Source organism: Myotis yumanensis, unplaced genomic scaffold (assembly GCF_028538775.1).
Source record: "Myotis yumanensis isolate MYYU_CA2020_CCGP unplaced genomic scaffold, mMyoYum1.0.hap1 SCAF_7, whole genome shotgun sequence".
Lineage (NCBI taxonomy): Eukaryota > Metazoa > Chordata > Mammalia > Chiroptera > Vespertilionidae > Myotis > Myotis yumanensis.
Genome location: NW_027223758.1, coordinates 8,741,484 through 8,761,984, shown reverse-complemented (window position 1 = coordinate 8,761,984; position 20,501 = coordinate 8,741,484). Strand labels below are relative to the sequence as shown.

General features: G+C 45.8%; 1 protein-coding gene across 4 annotated transcripts in view; it reads left to right on the top strand.

Annotated features, from left to right (window-relative positions):
- DOK5 (docking protein 5) overlaps positions 1–20,501 on the top strand; it is a 135,739-nt gene that overhangs the window by 51,543 nt on the left and 63,695 nt on the right. For all 4 annotated transcript variants that reach the window (XM_070421390.1, XM_070421393.1, XM_070421389.1 and 1 more), the window contains exon 2: positions 18,029–18,136. Coding sequence is in view for 1 of the 4 variants with exons in the window: in XM_070421389.1 (XP_070277490.1) it covers positions 18,029–18,136 (108 nt within the window). In the remaining 3 variants the exon portion in view is untranslated. The remainder of the gene's footprint in view (positions 1–18,028; positions 18,137–20,501) is intronic.

The window sequence follows — 20,501 nt, the reverse complement described above, 5'->3', positions numbered from 1 at the left end:
GGACCAAAACCCCGTTTTTTGACCAACAGACCAGAAATGAGGCAGTCTAGCAATACAGAAAATGACCTCTGTATGTCAACCAAACCCCACAGAGTGGACAGTAGCCCCACCCAAGGCAAAGGCTGAGGCAGGAACTTTCACAGTGAGCAAAATACTCCTGAGACTCTGCAATGAGCAAAATGCTTTCCTCTCCCCTCTCAGGTGCTGCGCCTCGGCACTGTGAATTAAACCGACAAAAGACAGGTTAACAGGAGAACAAGTACACAAGTTTCATTGATAATTTTTCCTTCCTGGGGGCTTCACAGAGAAGATGTGAAAATTCAAACATCGGTTAAGTTCAGGGTCATATATACCCTTTTAACAAAGGGTGTAAAATTGTGGGGAAGGGACTAGACAACGGAAAGTGGGTTTGAGCTCCTCGGGTGGTAAATTATGGGAAGGTGACCAGGAAATTTAGAGCAGGTCAGGGTTGCTGAGTGTGGCTGGTTATACAGACTCCCCTGGTCTTCCTGGTATGAGAGAAGCAAACCTTTATAAGTATGTCTGTGTCACACCCTTAGCGGGAAAGGACGCCTTGCTTTTAGGCAGAAAGGGGAGGGGAGAGAGCTCTTCCTGTGTCTGCTGTTTCTCAGTTGCCTTCAGCTCAAAATAACCCGTATGCCGAAGTAGCACACTTTGGCATGGTGCATTCTGATCCCTTTCAAACCTACCCAGGGGCCCGCTCCACCCACCGGGTGGTGTCTATGAAGTCCGAGCAGGGAGCCAGGACTCTCATCCTTGCCAGTGCGTAACTAGTCCTTTCCACATGGTGTCAGAGAAGGCCACGTGGTTGCACTCTGGCCCAGCCATAATGAGATGCCCATCCCTGTCCGGGGGTGGGAGGGGGAGGTGTCAGAGGAGGCCTAGTGGAGAGTCAGGATTTCCACTCTCGCCCAGTGGTAATGAGACCACCCCACCCCCTGGGTGTCCGTGGAGATGACATGAGGAGACAGAACTCCTGCCCCTCCCAGCAGTAATGAAGGCCCCCGCCCCCCGCCCCCCCAGATCAACAGTTTTTCTGCTTGCTCCAGAGCAGATGCCCTAGCTGACCTGCTGGGGAATCTGAGATCTCCTAGAGCAGAGCTGAGTTGCCCAGGCAAACTCAAGACAACCGGGACATGGCTGCTCATGCATGAACGGGTCCAGCCATGATCAGTGAAGCCAGATCCGATCAGCAGAACTGCCTCTCACCTGTCATAGCCCCTGAGAAGTGGTTGTTGTCTAAAGCCACTAAGCTCCAGAGTGATTTGGTATGCAACGGTAGCTAATTGATGAGAAGTTTCACCTGAGACCTGAAGGATGAAAAGGAGGCAGCCCTGTGAACAGCAAGGGAAGAGAGTTCTGGCAGATACTTTTATCCTTCATCAGAGAAGAATATAATATTTTGGAGGCTGGTGTGTCATGAGCGAAGCAGGCAGTGACGGGAGATGGGGCCTGCCAAGTAGGCAGGGGTCCGATGACACAGGGCCAGGCTATGAAACTGGAAGGTCGTCTTGGTGATTTTGGTTTGGTGATCACTCAGAGACCGTTTCCGGGTCCTTTTGGAAGCCACCATGAGCTCATTTCTTTTTTAATTGCACCCAAGACTTATTGAGTGCACACGACCAAATGACAGTGCTCTGCAATGTCGCCCATCATCATTATCTCCACATGCCGGGCACCGGGCCAGGGGCTGGGAGAGGTACGTGTCTGTCTCTGCACACAGGAAAGCGAATCTGGGGACTTGCACGCTGCCATTTCTTCAGTGCTTGGACCGGGACCTAGCACGTAGTAGACACTCAGTAAATATTTGCAAAATGAATAAGTAAATGAAGGAATCAAGATGTGTGTTGTCCTGGTTCACATGCAGGTCACCACCTAGTTGGATGGTACGAGCCAACAACTGCTCTGGAGCACTTCCCAGGCAATATACGTCCATTAAATGCACTAATTCATCTAAGTCTTACACCAGCTCTCTAGGGAAGATAGTGTTATTACTTCATTTCATTTTTTAAAAAATTTATCTTTATTGCTGAAAGTATTACAGATGTCCTTTTTTTCTCATTGACCACCCCCCTCAGACCTTCACCACACTATTGCCCATCACCACACTATTGCCCATGTCCATGGACTATGCATATGTGCATAAAAGATTGTACAGTTAACTCTTGGACAACATGGGTTTGAACTGTGTGGGTCCACTTATATGCAGATGTTTTTCAATAAATACTGTAAATGTATTTTCCTTATGATTTTTAAAAATATTTTCTTTTCTCTAGCTTAGTTTATTGTAAAAATACAGTATGTAATACATATACATACAAAATATGTGTTAATCAACTCTTTATGTTATTGGTAAGGCTTTTGGTCAACCGTAGGCTGTTAGTAGTTAAGTTTTGGGGGAATTAAAAGTTATACATAGCCCTGGCCAGTGTTCAGTTGGTTGAACATTGATTCAGGCACCAAAAGGTTGCTGGTTTGATTCCCAGTTAGGGCACATGCCCAGGTTGCAGGTTTTATTTCTGTCAGGGCATGTGTGAGAGGCAACTAATCGATGTTTCTCTCTCACATCAATGTCTCTCTCTCTCTCTCTCTCTCTCCATCCCTCTCCCTTCCTTTTTCTAAAATCAATACAAACATATTTAAAAAAAAATATACAAACATATATTAAAAAATATATTTAAAAAGTTTATATACAGATTTTCAACTGTTTCTAATCTCTGGATTGTTCAAGGGTCAGCTGTATATATAGGCTCATCTATACATAACTGCATCATCATTATGTTTAATAGAATCCTATATAATAAAAGAGTAATATGCAAATTGACCCTAACATTGGAACAACCAGGAATGACTGATAGCTATGATGCACATTGACCACCAGGGGGCAGATGTTCAACGCAGGAGCTTCCCCCGGTGGTCAGGTGCTCCCACAGGGGGAGCTCTGCTCAGCCACAAGCCAGGCTGATGGCTGGGAGCACAGTGGCGGTGGCGGGAGCCTCTCCTGCTTCCTCGGCAGTGCTAAGGATGTCTGACAGACGGCTTAGGCCCGCTCCCCGATGGACCTAAGCCAGCAGTTGGACATCCTCTGAGGGCTCCCAGGTTGCCAGAGGGATGTCTGACTGTCACCTTAGGCCTGCTCCCCTGGCAGGTGGACATCTCCTGAGGGGTACTGGACTATGAGAGGGCACAGGCTGGGCTGAGGGACCCCCCTTCCCTAGTGCATGAATTTTCATGAACCGGGCCTCTAGTGTTTATATAAACTTAGGTGTTTAACAGGCATGGCAAACTCATTATATCCAACCTCAAACTGTCCTTCTCAAATCCTGATCCTCCTCCAGGCTTGCTCAGTTCATGGAAACACCTTCCTTTCCTTGAGCTAAAGTCTTGGAACCATGCTTGACTCTTTCCTTGCCTCATCCCCACACCCAGTCCCATCAATAAAGGTATTGGTTCCACCTTTAAAGTATATGTGATTCTGCCCACGTCTCTCCTTCCCCACGTCTACCTGGCTCAAGTCACCACCCATCACCCCCACGTGGATTATTGCAGCAGCCCCCTAACCAGACACCCTGCTCTGCCTCTAGCTCCTTACGTCTACTTAACAGAAACTGGATTATACAGGGTGGGGCAAAAGTAGGTTTACAGCTGTGAGCATGTGAAACACATAGTTTATATTCTTATATTTTTATGTATTACTTATTGTATTATTTCCCATACAAACAACTGTACTAGTAAGCCTACTTTTGCCCCACCCTGTATTACATCCATTAAAAATTCTTCATCACACATCCTGTGTCATTCAGAGAAAAAGCTCAAGTGTTACAAGAAGACCCAGGAGGGCCAGTCTGACCCACTGTCACCACCACTATTTATGAATTCTCTGGACTTGCTGCCTCCTGTTCATTCTCATGTGCCAGTCATGTTCCCATCTTAAAGCCCATTTGTTGTTTCTTTTGCCTCTAGCCCTTTTCCCCCACATATTCACCCCACTTACCCCCGCCTCTCTGAGTCTCTTTCAGGTCTTTGCTCAGACACCACCTTCACTCTGAGGACCTCCCTGATCACCCCATTAAACATCAAAATACCCACCGCTGGAATTTCTACGCACTTCCCTTGGTTTATTTTTGTTCATGGTGATTAACAGCATAAGATATAATATCTATGCACTCTAAGACACACACACACACACACACACACACACACACACGCATGCATGCACACACACGCATATATATATTTCTATTTTCATTTTTTTAAAAATATATTTTATTGATTTTTTACAGAGAGGAAGGGAGAGAGATAGAGAGTTAGAAACATCGATGAGAGAGAAACATCGATCAGCTGCATCCTGCACACCCCCTGCTAGGGATGTGCCCACAACCCAGATACATGCCCTTGATCGGAATCGAACCTGGGACCCTTCAGTCCACGGGCTGACGCTCTATCCACTGAGCCAAACCAGTTAGGGCCGCATATATATCTTAATAACTTACTGATTGTCTGTAAGGTTAGGGAAGGTAGTGGATTTTCCCCATTTTTCCACAGCCACAGCCTAGTACCTAACAGTGCCTGCACATGTAGGCACCTAGTAAATACATGTTGAGTGAAAGAATGAGCAGTATCAGCTCCCAAATTTCTGTTTGAGTAAAACGCTCATCCAGTAGTTAAATGTCTCTGGCATTTCTCTAGAGTAGTTGTTTTTTCCATAAAGTTAGTTAGACATGGTAACTAACTAAATAATACAGGTGTCCCCCCAAAAAATGTATACACACTTTGAATGATTAGGAAGTCAATGTTTATTAACACACAGTTCATTTTCAAAATTTAAAAGAATATAGGAATGAATATTTTTTTGTCAATGCCTTTTTTCAAACTGATGACCGTTCTGGTCAAGGCACTGCTGATAATGCGAGGAAATGGAATCTCGAACATCAAGAATCATTTTGTTCGGTATTTGTGTGCCCTCAATTCATCAACTGTTGCCAGTTTGTACCATAAGCTTTATCTTTTATGTATCGCCATAAAACATCTACTGAATAAGTTTTCTTTGTTCAAAGTGTAGTCTGGTTTCACCTATTATTCCAGATCAGTTAAACCTGAAAAGGAGTGAAAATTGAGTTATCAGTTTTGAAAGTGTGTATACATTTTGGGGGACACTCTATATTACTGCCTTATGCAGTTCTTTTTTTAAAAAATATATTTTTTATTGACTTCAGAGAGGAAGGGAGAGAGATACAGAGATAGAAACATCAATGATAAGAGAGAATCACTGATTGGCTGCCTCCTGCAGGTCCCCTTCCTGTGTGGAATCAAGCTTGCAACCCAGGCATGTGCCTTTGGCCAGAATCAAACCTGGGACCCTTTAGTCGGCTGGCTGATGCTCTGTCCACTGAGCCAAACAGGCTAGGGCTGTTTACACAGTCCTGTCCCTCACCCCTCCTCCTCCCGTGTGTAGACCTGGCGAACAGAGGGCATTGGAGAGAGAAAGGAAAGGACATGTAACTTCCCTTTAGTGAGGGTCCTCTCCGTGCTGGTCAGCTTCGTTCCGGCCAGAGAGGATCTTCTGTGTGTGTTGATGTGGGCCCAAACCCTCAAGCTGCCTTTTGAGGTACCGATCTTAAGCTGGTTTCTAAGAAATAAAAAACTCAGAAAGAATCTTTGACCTTCTCCCTTTCTTGCTTAAGAGATTCAGATGGAAAGATGTGCTCCAGGAAAGAAATCTTAGCTTATTCCCTTTAGCCTGACCTGAGTTTAGGATGGTAGACAGGAGGGCGCCAGGCAGGGGCCTGGTGGCTGGATCACCCATTGAGGCAAGCATTTGCCTGCCATATATGTTCTACTTTTCTTCAACTACCTGCAAAATGCCCATCTATAATAATAAAAGCGTAATATGCTAATTAGACTGGATGACCTTCTGGATGACCTTCCGGACAACGTTCCAACGTTCCGGACAACCTTCTGGACGAAGCCGGGGCTGCGAGGGCCGAGGCGGCAGCTAGGGCTGCTGCTGCCAGGGCTGAGGCAGCAGCCCCGGCTGCCACCTAGGCCCTTGCAGCAGAAGCACCGGCTTCTGCCTTGGCCCTCAGAGCCCCTTGCATGAATTTTGTGCATGGGGTCTCAAGTTTCCTTTGAAATCTCATCACCCCCTTTCCTTCCTTTGTCCAAAATGACATATATCCCCAATGTGGCCTCATTGTCTTTGGAATTTTCCTGCTCGTGTGCATGCTGCATACACACATATGAAAATGTGGTTTTCTCCTGTTAATCCGTGTCTGTTAGTTGGACTGTTAGCCCAGCAACAAGAACTTAGACAGTGGGAGGAAACCTGCTTGCGTTTAGCCCCCACAGCAGCAAGAACAGTCCTTGAAAGATACTGATTCCATGAGAATTTTGCACAATAGCATATTCCTTGTTTGAGCATTACTAACCAATGCATACTTGTGTATTTATAAATGAAGAAAGCAGCAAAATAAGCCTAGGACGGTGGGGAGGGACAAGTTCTTGCAGGTTCTGGAATGTCTTCTCGTGGCTTTAGTTTTTACCCTAAAGGCAAAAGGCTGCTGCAGAAATGTTTTAAACAGTGGACTGATGTGGTCAGATTGTAAACATCACCCCGCATGTACTGACGGACATAGACTGAAGGCAGGACACTCTGAAAGTCAGGAGGTGGCTCCGATTAGGGTGCCAGTCCCCAGCAAAGAAGTAAGGATGCTTCCGGCTTAACTAGGAGGTAAAAAACACAGGCTTTGGGGGTAGTTGCATGTGTTAAAAGAGAATTTTCAAAAACAGGTATAGTCATGACATAAAGATATAAAATGCACACATCAAAGATTCTGCTTAACTCATTGGTTAAATGAAAGAACAAAGCAGAACGCTATCACCAGGTCAAAGGGCAATCGGAGGGACTCACGCTCATAGATTCTGTCCAAAGGAGGCAGAAGAGCTCCATGGGGAGGGGCGTCAAGGGAACCTCTACTGTAAGGAACAGAATTGCATCTTTTTGGACTAGAATCACTTTGCGTTTTTAGGAGTTATCAACAATTTAGACTTGAGAATAGCTCCTACAAGCCAGAGGCAGATCACCTTTGCAGTGTGTGCTAGAGAATGCATAGTTTTCCAGTCAAGGCAGAGATTTCCCCTGTAAGTGTGTTTGCATGTGTGTGTATGTGTGAATGAGGGCTGGTGTGGAAGGATGGAATGTAGCTCACACTCTTTGTATGAGCAACTGAGCCATATCTATTGAATGAGCATCCTATATAATTAAAGGCTAATATGCAAATAGACCAAATGGCGGAATGACCGGTCGCTATGACGAGCACTGATCACCAGGGGGCAGACGCTCAACCCAGGAGGTGGTCAGTGTGCTCCCACAGGGGGAAGCCGGGCTTCTGGCTGGCAAGTACAGCAGTGTGGTGGGAGCCTCTCCCGCCTCCGCGGCAGCACTAAGGATGTCTGACTGCCAGCTTAGGCCCACTCCCCATGGGCCATCAGTTGGACATCCCCCGAGGGTTCCCGGACTGTGAGAAGGCACAGGCAGGGCTGAGGGGAACCGCCCCCGCCCCCCCCTCCTCCCCCCCCCCCCCCCGCCGAGTGCACGAATTTTGTGCACTGGGCCTCTAGTCTATATAATAAAAGCCTAAGTGACCGTTATGGTGGAACGACCAGAATGACCAGCTGCTATGATGTGCACTGACCACCAGGGGGCAGATGCTTAACGCAGGAGCTGCTCCCTGGTGGTCAGTGCGCTCCCACAGGGGGAGCGCCACTCAGCCAGAAGACGGGCTTGTGGCTGGGGAGCACAGCTGGGGTGGTGGGAGCCTCTCCAACCTCCACAGCAATACTAAGGAGCAGCAAGCAGGCGGGTGGTAAGGAGCAAGGGGTCCTGGAGTGCAAGAGGGATGGATGTCTGTCTGCCGGCTTAGGCCTACTCCTATGCTGGAAGGCGGACATCCCCTGAGGGGTCCCAGACTGTGAGAAGGCACAGGCCAGGCTGAGGAACCCCGCACCGCCCCCCCCCCCCCCCCCCCCGCCCCGCCAGTGCACGAATTTCCTGCACCGGGCCTCTAGTTTATAATGAAGTAGAAACTGATTAAAAGCAGGGACAGCCTACTTTTTATGCTTGATAATTTACCAGTAGCATTTTCTGTGGTATAAATACTATTTTACAATGTCATTTTTAATGATGGCAATTTCCAGTGTACAGGTATGCCAGAATTAATTAAATTAGTTGCCTGGAACATTTAGAGTATTTCCAGTTTTTATGCTGAAAAACCCTCCTCCCATATGTTTGCATAGTTACTTAATTATTTCCTCAGGGGCAAGTTTCTAAGAATTAATATTTCCAGGTCAAAGGGTAGACATAATTCTGCCTCAGGAAAGGTTGTCCTAATTTACTTCACCATCAGCAAAAGACTGACATAGCCACTTTATTGCCTGTGGGGGCTTTTACGGATTTTTAATCCTCTTTATGAAAATTTTATTTTATGATTAATTATCCTGTTTTTTCTTGGTATTTTTTTTTTACCTGCAGTGAGTTTAAAATGCACCTTGCTACCTATTTGTGAACCCTTCCTCAAATTAGCATTTCTTTCCTTGCAAATGAAAGGTACACTATGTAAATGATGGGCCCGGAATCATGTTGTTGGCTCATTAAAACGATTTTTTTTCCTTCATAAAATATAGATTCTGAACCAGCTCGTTATTTTGGTAAGTGCAGTCGGTAGCAGCCGACAAGTTACGATTCCAGGATGCCCAAGGTCTCCTCCTTTTCTATTCGCCATCTGTCGCCTTCTAAAACCCCACAATGACAGTCACTCTTAGGAACAGAAAGTTATCACCTCTCCGTCTCAGAGACCAACCGGGGCACATTCTGACATTGTGAAGGGAGGCATGTGCAGACGGTGGCAGACGGAGGGAAACTAGCTTCTGGGCTTATGTTTATCTCCCGTTTCTCTTCTGTTAGAGTCTCCTGCTCTTTTCTTCCAGCCGTCCTCATGCAGCCCTGGCTGTGGTGTTGGGTCTCAAAGTAACAGAGGAACCCATGGCTCTGGGAGGCGCTGGAGCTGTGGCCAGGCGCCGGGAGCCAGGTGGGCTGGGTGTCCGGAAAAGTGACCGGTGCGTCCCAGCGAGTGGCCCGTCCACACCCACAGGCAGACAGGTAGCCAGATGTAACTGCAACATAACAAATAAGAACGAGAGAATGCAGGGCCGAGGGGCAGGCCAAGCAAAACTAAGTTGCAGGAGATATCTTCCCATGTCGCTAGAAACACTGAGCATGATTGGGTTTCTGGGCCTGAGGGAAGCATACTGACTAAGTACTTCCTTACTTAAGGACAGAGAGGGTGCAACTATTTTAAGCGCAGACACTCCTTGCAGATTGCTAAGACGCCCTGGAGCCCTGGATGAGGCTTCAGACGCCACTTTCAGAAATCCTCCGCTAAGCCCTCCCGTGCAGTGGGCCCGCGGTGCCAGGGAACCGAACTCGCAAATGGAAATGTCACGCTGAAGTGGCTCGGCTGTAAGCCGGCGTCTAGATGAAAGAGCATATGGTTACCACAAAACGTCTCCCTTTAGATTGTGTTAAGCATGAAAATAAAACTCTCACAGACGGCTCGGTCCTCAGCATACCCGTGCGCATCCCTAGGAGTCCAGTTTTCTGGGAAAATCCTGGGGTGATGGGTAAGAGCTTGCTCCCCAGAGCCAGGCGGCCCGAGGTTGGAGTCCTGGCTCATTCCCAGCTTCGTGCCCTTGAGTCCTGCTTGGTGAACAACGTCCCTGTGGCTCATTGGAAAGCGGGGATAATGGTGGCGCTTGCCCCCTAGGGTTGTTGGAAGGGTTAATGGGCTAAGGCACCGCACAGGCCCAGCGTTCCTCCTGCCCACCTGAGGCAGGATATGTGTACTCACATCCTGGAGGCGAGTATTAATGTGTTTAGAGAGTAGGTGAAAGGGAGGGAGGGCCTGAGAAGCGAGGCTCACAGCGTTACTAGTCTGTGGCTGAGGATGAATCTTTGGAGTCGGGGAGAATGCTCTTACTTTCTGGGTAGAGAGAGGGGATGCCGACCAAATGGAAACAGTCCCAAGCTCCCTTTTCTTCCAAGCGCACCGTGACTTTGGAGAATAAGACAGCTCTAAAGAGCTAATTATATCCAAGGGCACAGGTGGGACGCTGATGTCTGCAGGTGCAGGAGCTCCTCAGGAAAGCCTCGGCATTGGGGTGGAGCAGCGATTCCCCGCAGTGGGGATGGGGGTGGGGGGGGGTGGGGGGGCAGAAATGCGGTGGAGGGGCTACAAGGCCAACATTATTTTAAATCCTCACCCGACGATATTTTTTTCCATTGATCTGAGAGTGGAAGGGAGGGAGGAGGGGGAGAGAGAGAAATATCCATCCATGTGAGAGCGACACAACTGGTTGCCTCCCACACGCACCCTGACTGGGGCAGGGGAGGGAACTTGCCTTTGATCTGGAATTGAACCCTTGACCCTGCGGTCCTCGGGCTGACGCTCTAACTACTGAGAAAAACCGGCCAGGGCCAACATTTTAATATCATTTTATTGAAGTACAACTTGTGGGAAGATGTGGGATTTTCGCCTGGGGCACATTTCTTCCTCTTCACCCCTCTGCTCCCCCCAACCCCTCTGCGGGACGTGTCACACTGATTTTTATGTTCATCAAAAGGTGACCCGAGTTTAAACGTTGAGACTTAAGACTTTGGACCGCAGGTTAGTAAATTGTGGCCCATGGCCCACCTCTGGCCTGGTGCCAGATTTTTAAATGGTTTGATTAGAAGATAGGACAGCATTCACCTGCACATGTATTCTATAGCTGCTTTCATAAGCTTGGTAGTTGCAACAAAGACCAGTGTCATCAAAGATAAAATATTTAGTATCTGGCTCTTTACAGAGAAGATCGAAAGACCTAAATGGTCACATCTTACCTAGCTCTCCTCTTTTCTTGAGCTGACGTAGAGACAGTATGTAATTTTCTTCCAGCAAGAGTTTGTGATTGAAACTTGCTTCCTGTGGCCTTCATAACTGTCATGCACCCTCTGGAAGTTTAATTTGTGACTGTTGTTCATATTGGGGGGCGCTGCTCATAAAATTAGCAACTCTGAACAAATTCTCAATGGTTCCAGCTGTTTCTTGGCACTGGAAATCTTGGTGAATTTACCAAAATATTCTTTGTGAGGAAAAGCAGCTAATAAAAATGTCAGGCACTTGAAATCAGAGCTAAGCAAGTATTCAGGATATCAAGTTTTAAAGAAAGGAAAGAGTGAAAAAATAGTTGAATCATTTAAGGATTGGTGACAATTTAAGGCTGAAAAAATGAGGTATAATAAAACCACCACCAGCAGCAACAGAATACATTCATAAGGAGCAATTTTTTTTTTTTGGTTAATCCTCATCTGAGGATATTTTTCCATTGATTTTTAGAAAGAGTGGAAAGGAGGAGGAGAGACAGAGAGAAACATTGACCTGAGAGAGACACGTTGATTGGTTGCCTCCCACATGCGCCCCTGACCAGAGCCCGGCCACAACCAGTACGTGCCCTTGATCGGAATCTCGGAATCAAACCTGGGACCCTTCAGTCCCCAGGCCGACGCTCTATCCATGGAGCCAAACCAGCCAGAGCCATAAGCACATTTTCAGGTAAGCACTAAATCTGGCGTTACCCGCCAGGATGTCAGGACTGGCAGATGAGCTTGTCTGTCTCAGCTCCCCCAGTGGCTTGTGTGGAAGGGCTTATCCGAGTCTGGGCCTTAGAAGATCTTCATAAAAGCCGCATGTTCTTGGATTGTGCAGCCTCAGCTGTCCCTAATGGTGCATTCACCTTCAGCAGGGGTTTGCTCATGGGGGATGTTTGGCAGCGTCTGCAGACAATTTTGGTTGTCAGTGAAGTTGGGGAGCTTGTTCCTGGCATTCGGGGTAGAGGCCATGAGCTAGGAAGCATCCTACATCCCACAGTGCACAGGACAGCCCCCCACTACACAAAACTATGTTGCCTAAAATGTCAATAGTGACAAGACTGAGAAATCCTGGTGCATAGGAGGAGGTGGGATTTCTCAACATGAAAACTATCATCATCAAATTCTCTAGCAGCGTATTCATTGTTAGGGTCACCTGCTCTTTGTGGCCAGCGACACTGCTCTTTCCTATTGTCTAGGATTTAAAACTTTTAGTTAAAAACTCTTTTGAAAGGAAATTGTTAATTGAAAATCATATGTTGTTTAAAATAGGAAGGGGATGATTGAATGAATGAATTTTAAGAAAAAGTACTGTGCTGAACAATTAGGTGAATGGCATTATTCTCAGATTGTCACCCTTTTAATTTTTTAACAATGTCAGCATTAACCGTCTCGTCTCCATGTGTTATCATGTTCACTGAATCCCGTGTCCTGTTTCATTTTTCTCTAAACAATATTGACATATTTAGGTTTTTTAAGAAATTAAACTTAACGGGATGACATTGGTTAATAGGGTCATATAAGTTTCGAGTGTACATTTTGCGTCTACAGACCTGTCTATTGTGTTGTGTGCCCACCACCCAGAGTTGAGTCATCTCCATCACCGTATGTTTGACCCCCTTTGTCCTTTACTAACCACCCCCCTTCCCTTTAGTAACCACCACGCTGTTGTCTGTCTGTGTCTCTGAGTTTCAGTTTTACAGCCCACATCAGGGTACGTTTTTAATCCTTTGGTCCCGCGTGGCTTTTCTCGTGTTCTTGGGACAGAAAGTGCATGGTGGGTGAAACCTGGAGTTGACTCTACTGAACAGATTAACGTTTCACCATCAATGCCTCCCTCAAACTCAAGCTGCCCCTCACCTGCCCCTGGGGCCACTTGTGGGAAAGCACACCCAAGGGCCCTGGTTCTGGAGCGTTGTTGGGTTGCGGAGCTCTGTGTGGGCAGCTCCAGAGGGAAGCGTGGTATTGTCTGAAAGTCTTTATGAATATTTATGGCTGGGCTTGCAAATTACAAACAGAACCCTTGGGGAATGAGTTCAAGAGCCAATGTGTCTGGCTCCACCCCAGGAAGCTATGATTCAGTAGACTTGGCTCATCTCTAGGACTATGCACATTTTGCAGTTACCTTGAGCGATGTGGGGCCGACTCCGAGAGACACTGATGTGTGAGGTATGACAGAATAAAGGGATGCCTTCACAGCGGTCTTCCCTCTGAACTTTGCAGTGTCGAGTTTTGTACGATGTGTTTGTATGTTTTGAACTGCCTTCTCATAACCTAGATTTTGGTTTGCTTTATCTTATGATTAACTAATGTTTTCGTCTACTCCATCTTGACTTCCTGGCCAGTGGGTACAAGCAATGTTGCATGTGAATGTGTATGATCGTACGTTTGCAGTTATTGTATTATAACATGGCAATTTTGCCCCTACTACTTAAAAAAACAAAAGAAACACAAACCAAAAAAGAGAAACAAAAAACCCCTACACTTAATACAGATGGATGGATGGAAATCATTCGACATACTGAAATTCAGGAATTGTCAGCTTGCACTCAACAGCCTTTGGACATAAGCCAGGAAAATAACTGGTTCAATTGTAGAGAAAATGAACAACAACCAAAAAGGTTAGAAATGCTATCATTCAAGATTGGGTCTAAAAATTGATGCATAATTAGCAAACTTAAGCTACCTAACTCAGTGACAATAATTTTTTTTCCTTAGTGGCATATTTTTCGCATACCTTTAGCATGCTCGATTTCTAACACATTTTCTGGGGCGTGTACAAAAGAAAGTAGTTGCCAATAATAGAATGACAGTGAAAAACCCATTTTCCACACCTTTTATTTGAACAATCAGAGTGACAGTCGTTCCCACTGTAATTGCAGTCCTCCTGTGGTTGTTAGATTTTAAGGGAGCCTGTTATTTAGACATAAGTGAGATGTTGGTAGGACTTCTTTTTGCCAACCACAGTACTGAGAATGTTCATTTTCCTGGTTGAGTCTTCATCCTAAAAGGGGTGATTGAACTCTTACCCATGGTTCTTGCAACTTGACTTCTTGAAGTCACTTGGTCTAGTGCAGTGGTTCTCAACCTTCTGGCCCTTTAAATACAGTTCCTCCTGTTGTGACCCAACCATAAAATTATTTTTGTTGCTACTTCATAACTGTAATGTTGCTACTGTTATGAATCATAATGTAAATATATGATATGCAGGATGGTCTTAGGCGACCCCTGTGAAAGGGTCGTTCGACCGCCAAAGGGGTCGCGTCCCACAGGTTGAGAACCACTGGTCTAGTGGCTAATTAGACTGTGGTTTGACAGCAGGACAAGTAGGACTGGTGAAGCGTGTAGATGGCTGTCATTAGCTTAGGCTCTAATTTTAAGATCCTGATTAAATTTCTCTACATTTTTTCACCTAAAATTTTTTTTGAGTGTTTTTTTTTAGTGTTTTTTGAGTGAGATAATTGTAGTTTCACATTCAGTGGTAATAAATATTACCCAAAGATTCTGAACCTTTACCCAGTTTCCCTGGTGGTAGCATCTTCAACATCACAGTGCATATTATAACCAGGATATTGGCATTAAAACAGTCAAGATAGTCCAACTGGAGTGGCTCAGTGGTTGAGCATTGACCTATGAACCAGGAGGTCACAGTTTGATTATCCGTCAGGGCATATGCCCAGGTTGTGGGCTTGATCCCCATTGGCAGCCAACCAACGATTCTCTCTCATAATTGATGTTTCTATCTCTCCCTTTCTCTCTGAAACCAATAAAAATATTAAAACAAAAAGAAAAATAGAACAGTCAAGATACAGGACAATCCCCTCACTGCAAGGATTCCTCAGTTACTCTTTTATAGACACACCCTTCTCCCCCAATTGGTAACTCCTAACAACCACTACTTTTTGTCATTTTAAGAATTCTATAAATCACATATATAGCAAGCAGCCTTCCTTTGGGTTTTTTCCCCTCCCACCCCCCAGCATAATTCTCTGAAGACTCATTCAAATTGATGCAGTATTAATAGTTCATTTGTTTTTATAGGTAAACTAGGGGCCCAGTGCACGAATTCATGCACCTTGAAAGGAACTGTGGGCCACAAGGCTGCAGTGGACACAGGGGCAGGTCTTGGCCCATCCTCTGCGCCCCCGCCCACCATGGCTCCCGGTCCCCTGTCTGCCCGCATGAGCAGCGAGTGGGGCTTGTGCTGTCAGCAGGTACAAGTGGCGGTGGCTGCTGCCTGATTGCCCCACAGGAGTAGGGGGAGGTGGAGAAGCCCTGAGGGAGGACCAGGGCCCACAGTTGCTGCTTGCACCTGCTGACGGCACTGAGTGATTTGGGACTGGCGCTGGGCGCCTGCAGTGGGTTGAGTAGTGGCTCTGGCACCGGCTGTGGGTGCGAGTGGTGCTGCCAACCCCAATCACCACTCAGGAGCAGGGGGAGGTGGAGAAGCCCTCAGGGGTGATTGGGGCTAGCAGCCACTGCTCGCACCTGCTGCCAGCACCGAGAAATTGGCACTGGGTGACAGAAGCGGGTGGGAGTGGGGCTGGTGCCGGCAACAGGTGTGAATGTCCGGCGGGACCATGGCGTGCAGGAGCAAAGAGTTTTCAGTAACCACCAGAGGCTTACCCTGATGACAGCGACTGGCACCCCGCCTTGGTCTGGTGCCCCCGCTCACCTGTTCCACCATCCTGCCACAGCCAATGTCCGCAATGTTCCCCGTGCGCCCCTTGGTGGTCAGTGCACGTCATAGTGACTGGTTGTTCAGTTGATCCCCAGCTCGGTCTATTTGCATATTAGGGTTTTATATATATAGACTAGAGGCCCAGTTCACAAATTCATGCACAGTTGGGGTCTGGCTAGCCCGGCCCCAATTGGGGCGGATCAGGGCCAGGCCTGTCGGGAGGAGGAGACGGTGGGAGATTGGCCGGCCAGCTCAACCCAGTCTGGGCTCCATCAGGGCCAGGCCCGCTGCGGGGAGGGACCACGATGATTGGCCCCGGGCCCCGCCCCCGATTGGGGTGGGAGGGCCTCTTAGGGGCAGGGCCAGCTGTGGGGAGGGTCTGTGGGCGGTGGGCCGGCCGGCCCCAACCCCGATTGGGGTGGTGGGGGCTGATTGGGGGCAGAACTGGCTGGGGGGAGGGGCCGCGGGCTGATGGGATGGTTGGAGCCCATTGTGGGTGGGGCTGGCCAGGGGGAGGGGCCTCAGAAGATTGGCCTGCCAACCCCAACCCTGATCGGGTGGTTCACTAGCTGCAGTGGGCATCATAGTGACCAGTTGTTCAGCATTCCAGTTTTAGATAGATAGATAGATAGATAGATAGATAGATAGATAGATAATACTGCATGATATGGATATAAACCATTTACTCATCGAAGGGTATGTGTGTTGCTTCCAGTTTTGCATGGATAGAAATAAAGCATCCAAGAACATTCCTGCTCAGATTTGTGGGGAGTTTGCGTTTCTCTGGGATTGATTCCTAAGAGTGCTACTGCTGGTCGTATGTTGCTTAGTCAGCTTTTTAAAGAAACAGCCAAGCTGTGTTTCAGAGTGGCTGTCCCAGTTTACATGTCCACCAGCAACATATGAGTGATCCAATTTCTCTGCACCCCTGTCAGCATTTGGTGGTCGTGGTATTATTATTATTACTGTTATTTATTTTAGCCAGTCTGATTGGGGTATATTGCTATGTCACTGTTGTTTTAATTAACATTTCCCTGATGGCGAATGATGTGGAATGTCTTTTCATGAGCTACGCAATCAGCTGTGTCTCCTCTTTGGGAAATGTCTGTTTATGCCATTTTAGTCCATTTTGTAATTGGAGTGTTTCTTTAAAAAATATATATATACATATATATATATATATATAGAGAGAGAGAGAGAGAGAGAGATAGGGAGAGAGAGAGAGAGATTTCAGAGAGAGATAGAAACATCAATGATGAGAATCATTGATCATCTGCCTCCTGCATGCCCCCTACTGGAGATCGAGCCCGCATCCGGGGCATGTGCCCTGACTGGGAATCAAACTGTGATTTCTTGGTTCATAGGTCGATGTTCATCCACTGAGCCATGCCTATTGGGCTGGAGTGTTTCTTTACTGTGGAGATTTGTGAGCTCCTTCTATACTGTAGGTTCCAGTCCTTGGTCAGATGTGTGGTTTGCAGATGCTTTCTCCCGGTCTGTAGCTTGTCTTTTCATCTGCTTGACAGGGCTTTCTACAGAGCACAAGCCTTCCGTTTTGATCAGGTTCCACTGGGCAAGTTTTTCTTTTATGGATTGTGCTTTTGATATGAAGTCCAAGAACTCTTTGTCCAGACCATAATCCCAAACATTTTCTTCTTTCTTTCCCTAAAAGTTTTATAGTTTTGGTTCATATTTAAGTCCACTTTGAGTTAATTTTTTTGTATAAGATAGGTGTTTTAGATTAATGTATTTGTTTTCCCCTATGGATGGTCAATTATTCTAATATTATTTGTGTAAAAGACTACCTTTCTCCACTGAGTTACTTTTCCACTTTTGTCTCCATGTTATAACCATTGATAGGCCAATGACTGTGCGAGGTAAAAAGCCAAAAGAATTTATTTTAATTACTATATTGTTTTATGATACCTCTGAATATTTGAGAGGCTCTCTCTTTTTTGACTACCAATGAGGTCTTTAAACTGTATCGGACTCATGATTCTCATATCTGATTGCATTTGAAATTAGAGCATGTGCTGTGAATGCCTGTATTATTTGAAATGGTTGAGATTTTTATCTCTAGGACTTTTTGCTAAATATTTCTACTGATACTGTTATCAAAACATGAATAAATTTGCCTTCGAATACTTCTTTTCTTTTGATTCCAGTAATTGTCAGAATGACATAATGTGCCCATTGTGGAAACATTTTTTAAAAAATTTTATTTTCCAGTGCAACATCGCTTTTATGGATTCTGGTCATTTCACAGGTGAAAACATCAACAAGGAAACCTTTAAATGCAAACGTCATTACATCATACCTGAGTCTGTGGTGTTGCTGAATCCAGCCTCTGTATTTTCTTCCAGATTTATCAGCGATGCTGGTTAGTATTCAAGAAGGCCTCCAGCAAAGGCCCCAAGAGACTGGAGAAATTTTCTGATGAACGAGCTGCATATTTTAGGTGTTACCATAAGGTAAGATCGATTGATCTGGCTCCTCAGTTCATCCCTTCACAAGTAGGTAACTCAAGTTCATTGACCCTGAAAACCTCTCCTGATTATTTGACCAAGGTATAAGTAATCATTTTTCCAAGCACAAAGCATCTCTAAAGTAATATCTACTTGCTAATTGTTTAAAATAATTGTTGTTTTCCAATCCCATGTTGTTTTGTAAATTTTCAACTTGCGTAGTAGACCCCACTTCCAACAACAGAGCCTTGAGAGTAAGGATTGGATCGCATGGAATGTAGCCCAGTGCCTGATGCAGAATAGACCCTCATGCAAGATCCTCAGTTTCTCCTAATCTGCAGTGTATTCCTTCCAATGCGTTGTTTATTAGTGTTATGTCATTATTTCCAACTGTTCTTTTTTCATAGTTACTATATCTTTTTTTCATGCTGTTGATCATCTTTAACATCATACTCTGAACTCTGTTACAGGTAAATTTCTTATCTCTGCTTCATTTATCTATTTTTCTGGAGAATTCTCTTGTTCTTTCATTTGGGTGTTTTTTCTTTGTTTCCTCATTTTGGCTATCTGTTTGGGTTTGTGACTATGTACCAGGTAGATCCTCTATGCCTCTCAAACTCTAGTGCAGGACAGTGTCAAACACTGTTTCTAACTAATTAGATCAGGCAAAGACTCAAAGTCTCCAGAGAACACCTCTACCTACACACTGATAGGATTCAGACTTGAATTGCCCCCTCCCTTCTAGGCAATGGTCCTGAGATGTGGCGAAAGTTTTTTTTTTTTTCCAACAGGGTGGGGCAGTGGCTTCTGCGTAGCGTTTGTTGCTGCGAGGCTAGAAAACAGGAGATAGGTAGAGGAGGAGGAAGTCCTGTCCATTCATTTATTTCTTTAAGTTTGATGACTAAATTTAATTCAGAAGTCCAGTTTTCCTAGCAGTGGTAGTGAAACTTCCTTACTAAAAATAATAATTGTGTGTTAAAATGCTTCATTCAGGAGTAGAAATTTAAGGTAATTCAAGGTATATTTACTAATTAGATTCACAAATTAGGCACCTCTTTCCCTCCACATGGTGATATTTTTATAGTCCCTGTCATCAGGCAGCCTATGTACTTTCCCTTTCCGTGAAAATGTAAAAGCATATGGGATCACTTCTTTTCCCCAAGGCTCTGGTTATTCCCATGCTGGGAAATACTACTCTTCTGACTATGGAGGAACCATGCTTATGTTTATGATAGAACATTTTGATTGTGTTGGTTTTCCATATTGAAGACTCTTATCCTCATTTGGTGAGAAATTACCAGGAGGCTACTTGCCATTTAAAACATGTGAAACCAGTAGATCCATCAGCATGGAAATCTGGCCAAGTGAGGGAAAGTGAATAATCTTTCCTTTCGTGCAAATTCTCCTAAAGTGGCAACTTCATAACATCTGATTAAGGGCCCATGTTGACAATTTGGTTTATACAGTAAATTACTATGGTAATTTGTCATAGCAGCCTGAACAGACTAAGATACCAGCACACTCTTGTTCAGTCTGGTCCCTGATGTCCGTCAGTCCATCCTTGTTTTCATTGGGTCCTGCATACATCTGGAAACACCTGAGTCTTCACAGTCCCCTCTACCTGCCTTCCAGGATTTAGAAAAATAAATGGGCTCTGCTTTGCTTGCAGACCTACACATGCCTAAGAGAAGAAAGAGGACAAGCAAGGAATACTGCAGAGAAACTTCCCCAACCCACCCCACCAGTATGTGGTGCTGGCTCTGTGGTCAATACGCATAGTGACTCCAAACACTCCTCACACTCCCTGTTGCTACTGCAGTGGTCCCAGCCCCTAGGCTGCCTAATTCTCGGCCTAGAGTCTGTTAGAAACATATGGCAATCACATCATAATACCCAGCTCCACACCCTCACCGAGTCCTTCTAGTGGACTCACACTCACAATCTGACTCCTTTTGGCCTGTTTGACCTCATTGGCTCAGCTTTCTGAATCCCACTTTCCTCAGCTCTGGGCACACTGGGCCCCTTGCTTTCCCTGGGGTGGGCCAACCACAGTCCTACCTTTGAACTTGTTTTTCCCTTTCCTTGGAATACTGTCCCCACAAATATCCACAGAGCTCATTGCCTTACTTTGCTCAGGTCATTGCTTACATTTTCTCAAAGTGAAACCATTTCTTGACTCTATGATTTAAATTGGGGTCCTTCCCCCCATCTCACTTTTCTTTTCTCTTGAGCACTCATCACTACATATGTACTTAGTACTTGGTTGTTTCTTATTGTCTTCACCACTGGACCATCCTAAAGTAAGGTCCACAAGGGTAGAGATTTTTGGGGGTGGGGTTAGGTGTGGTTCTCTATTAGTTAGCAGAGCCTC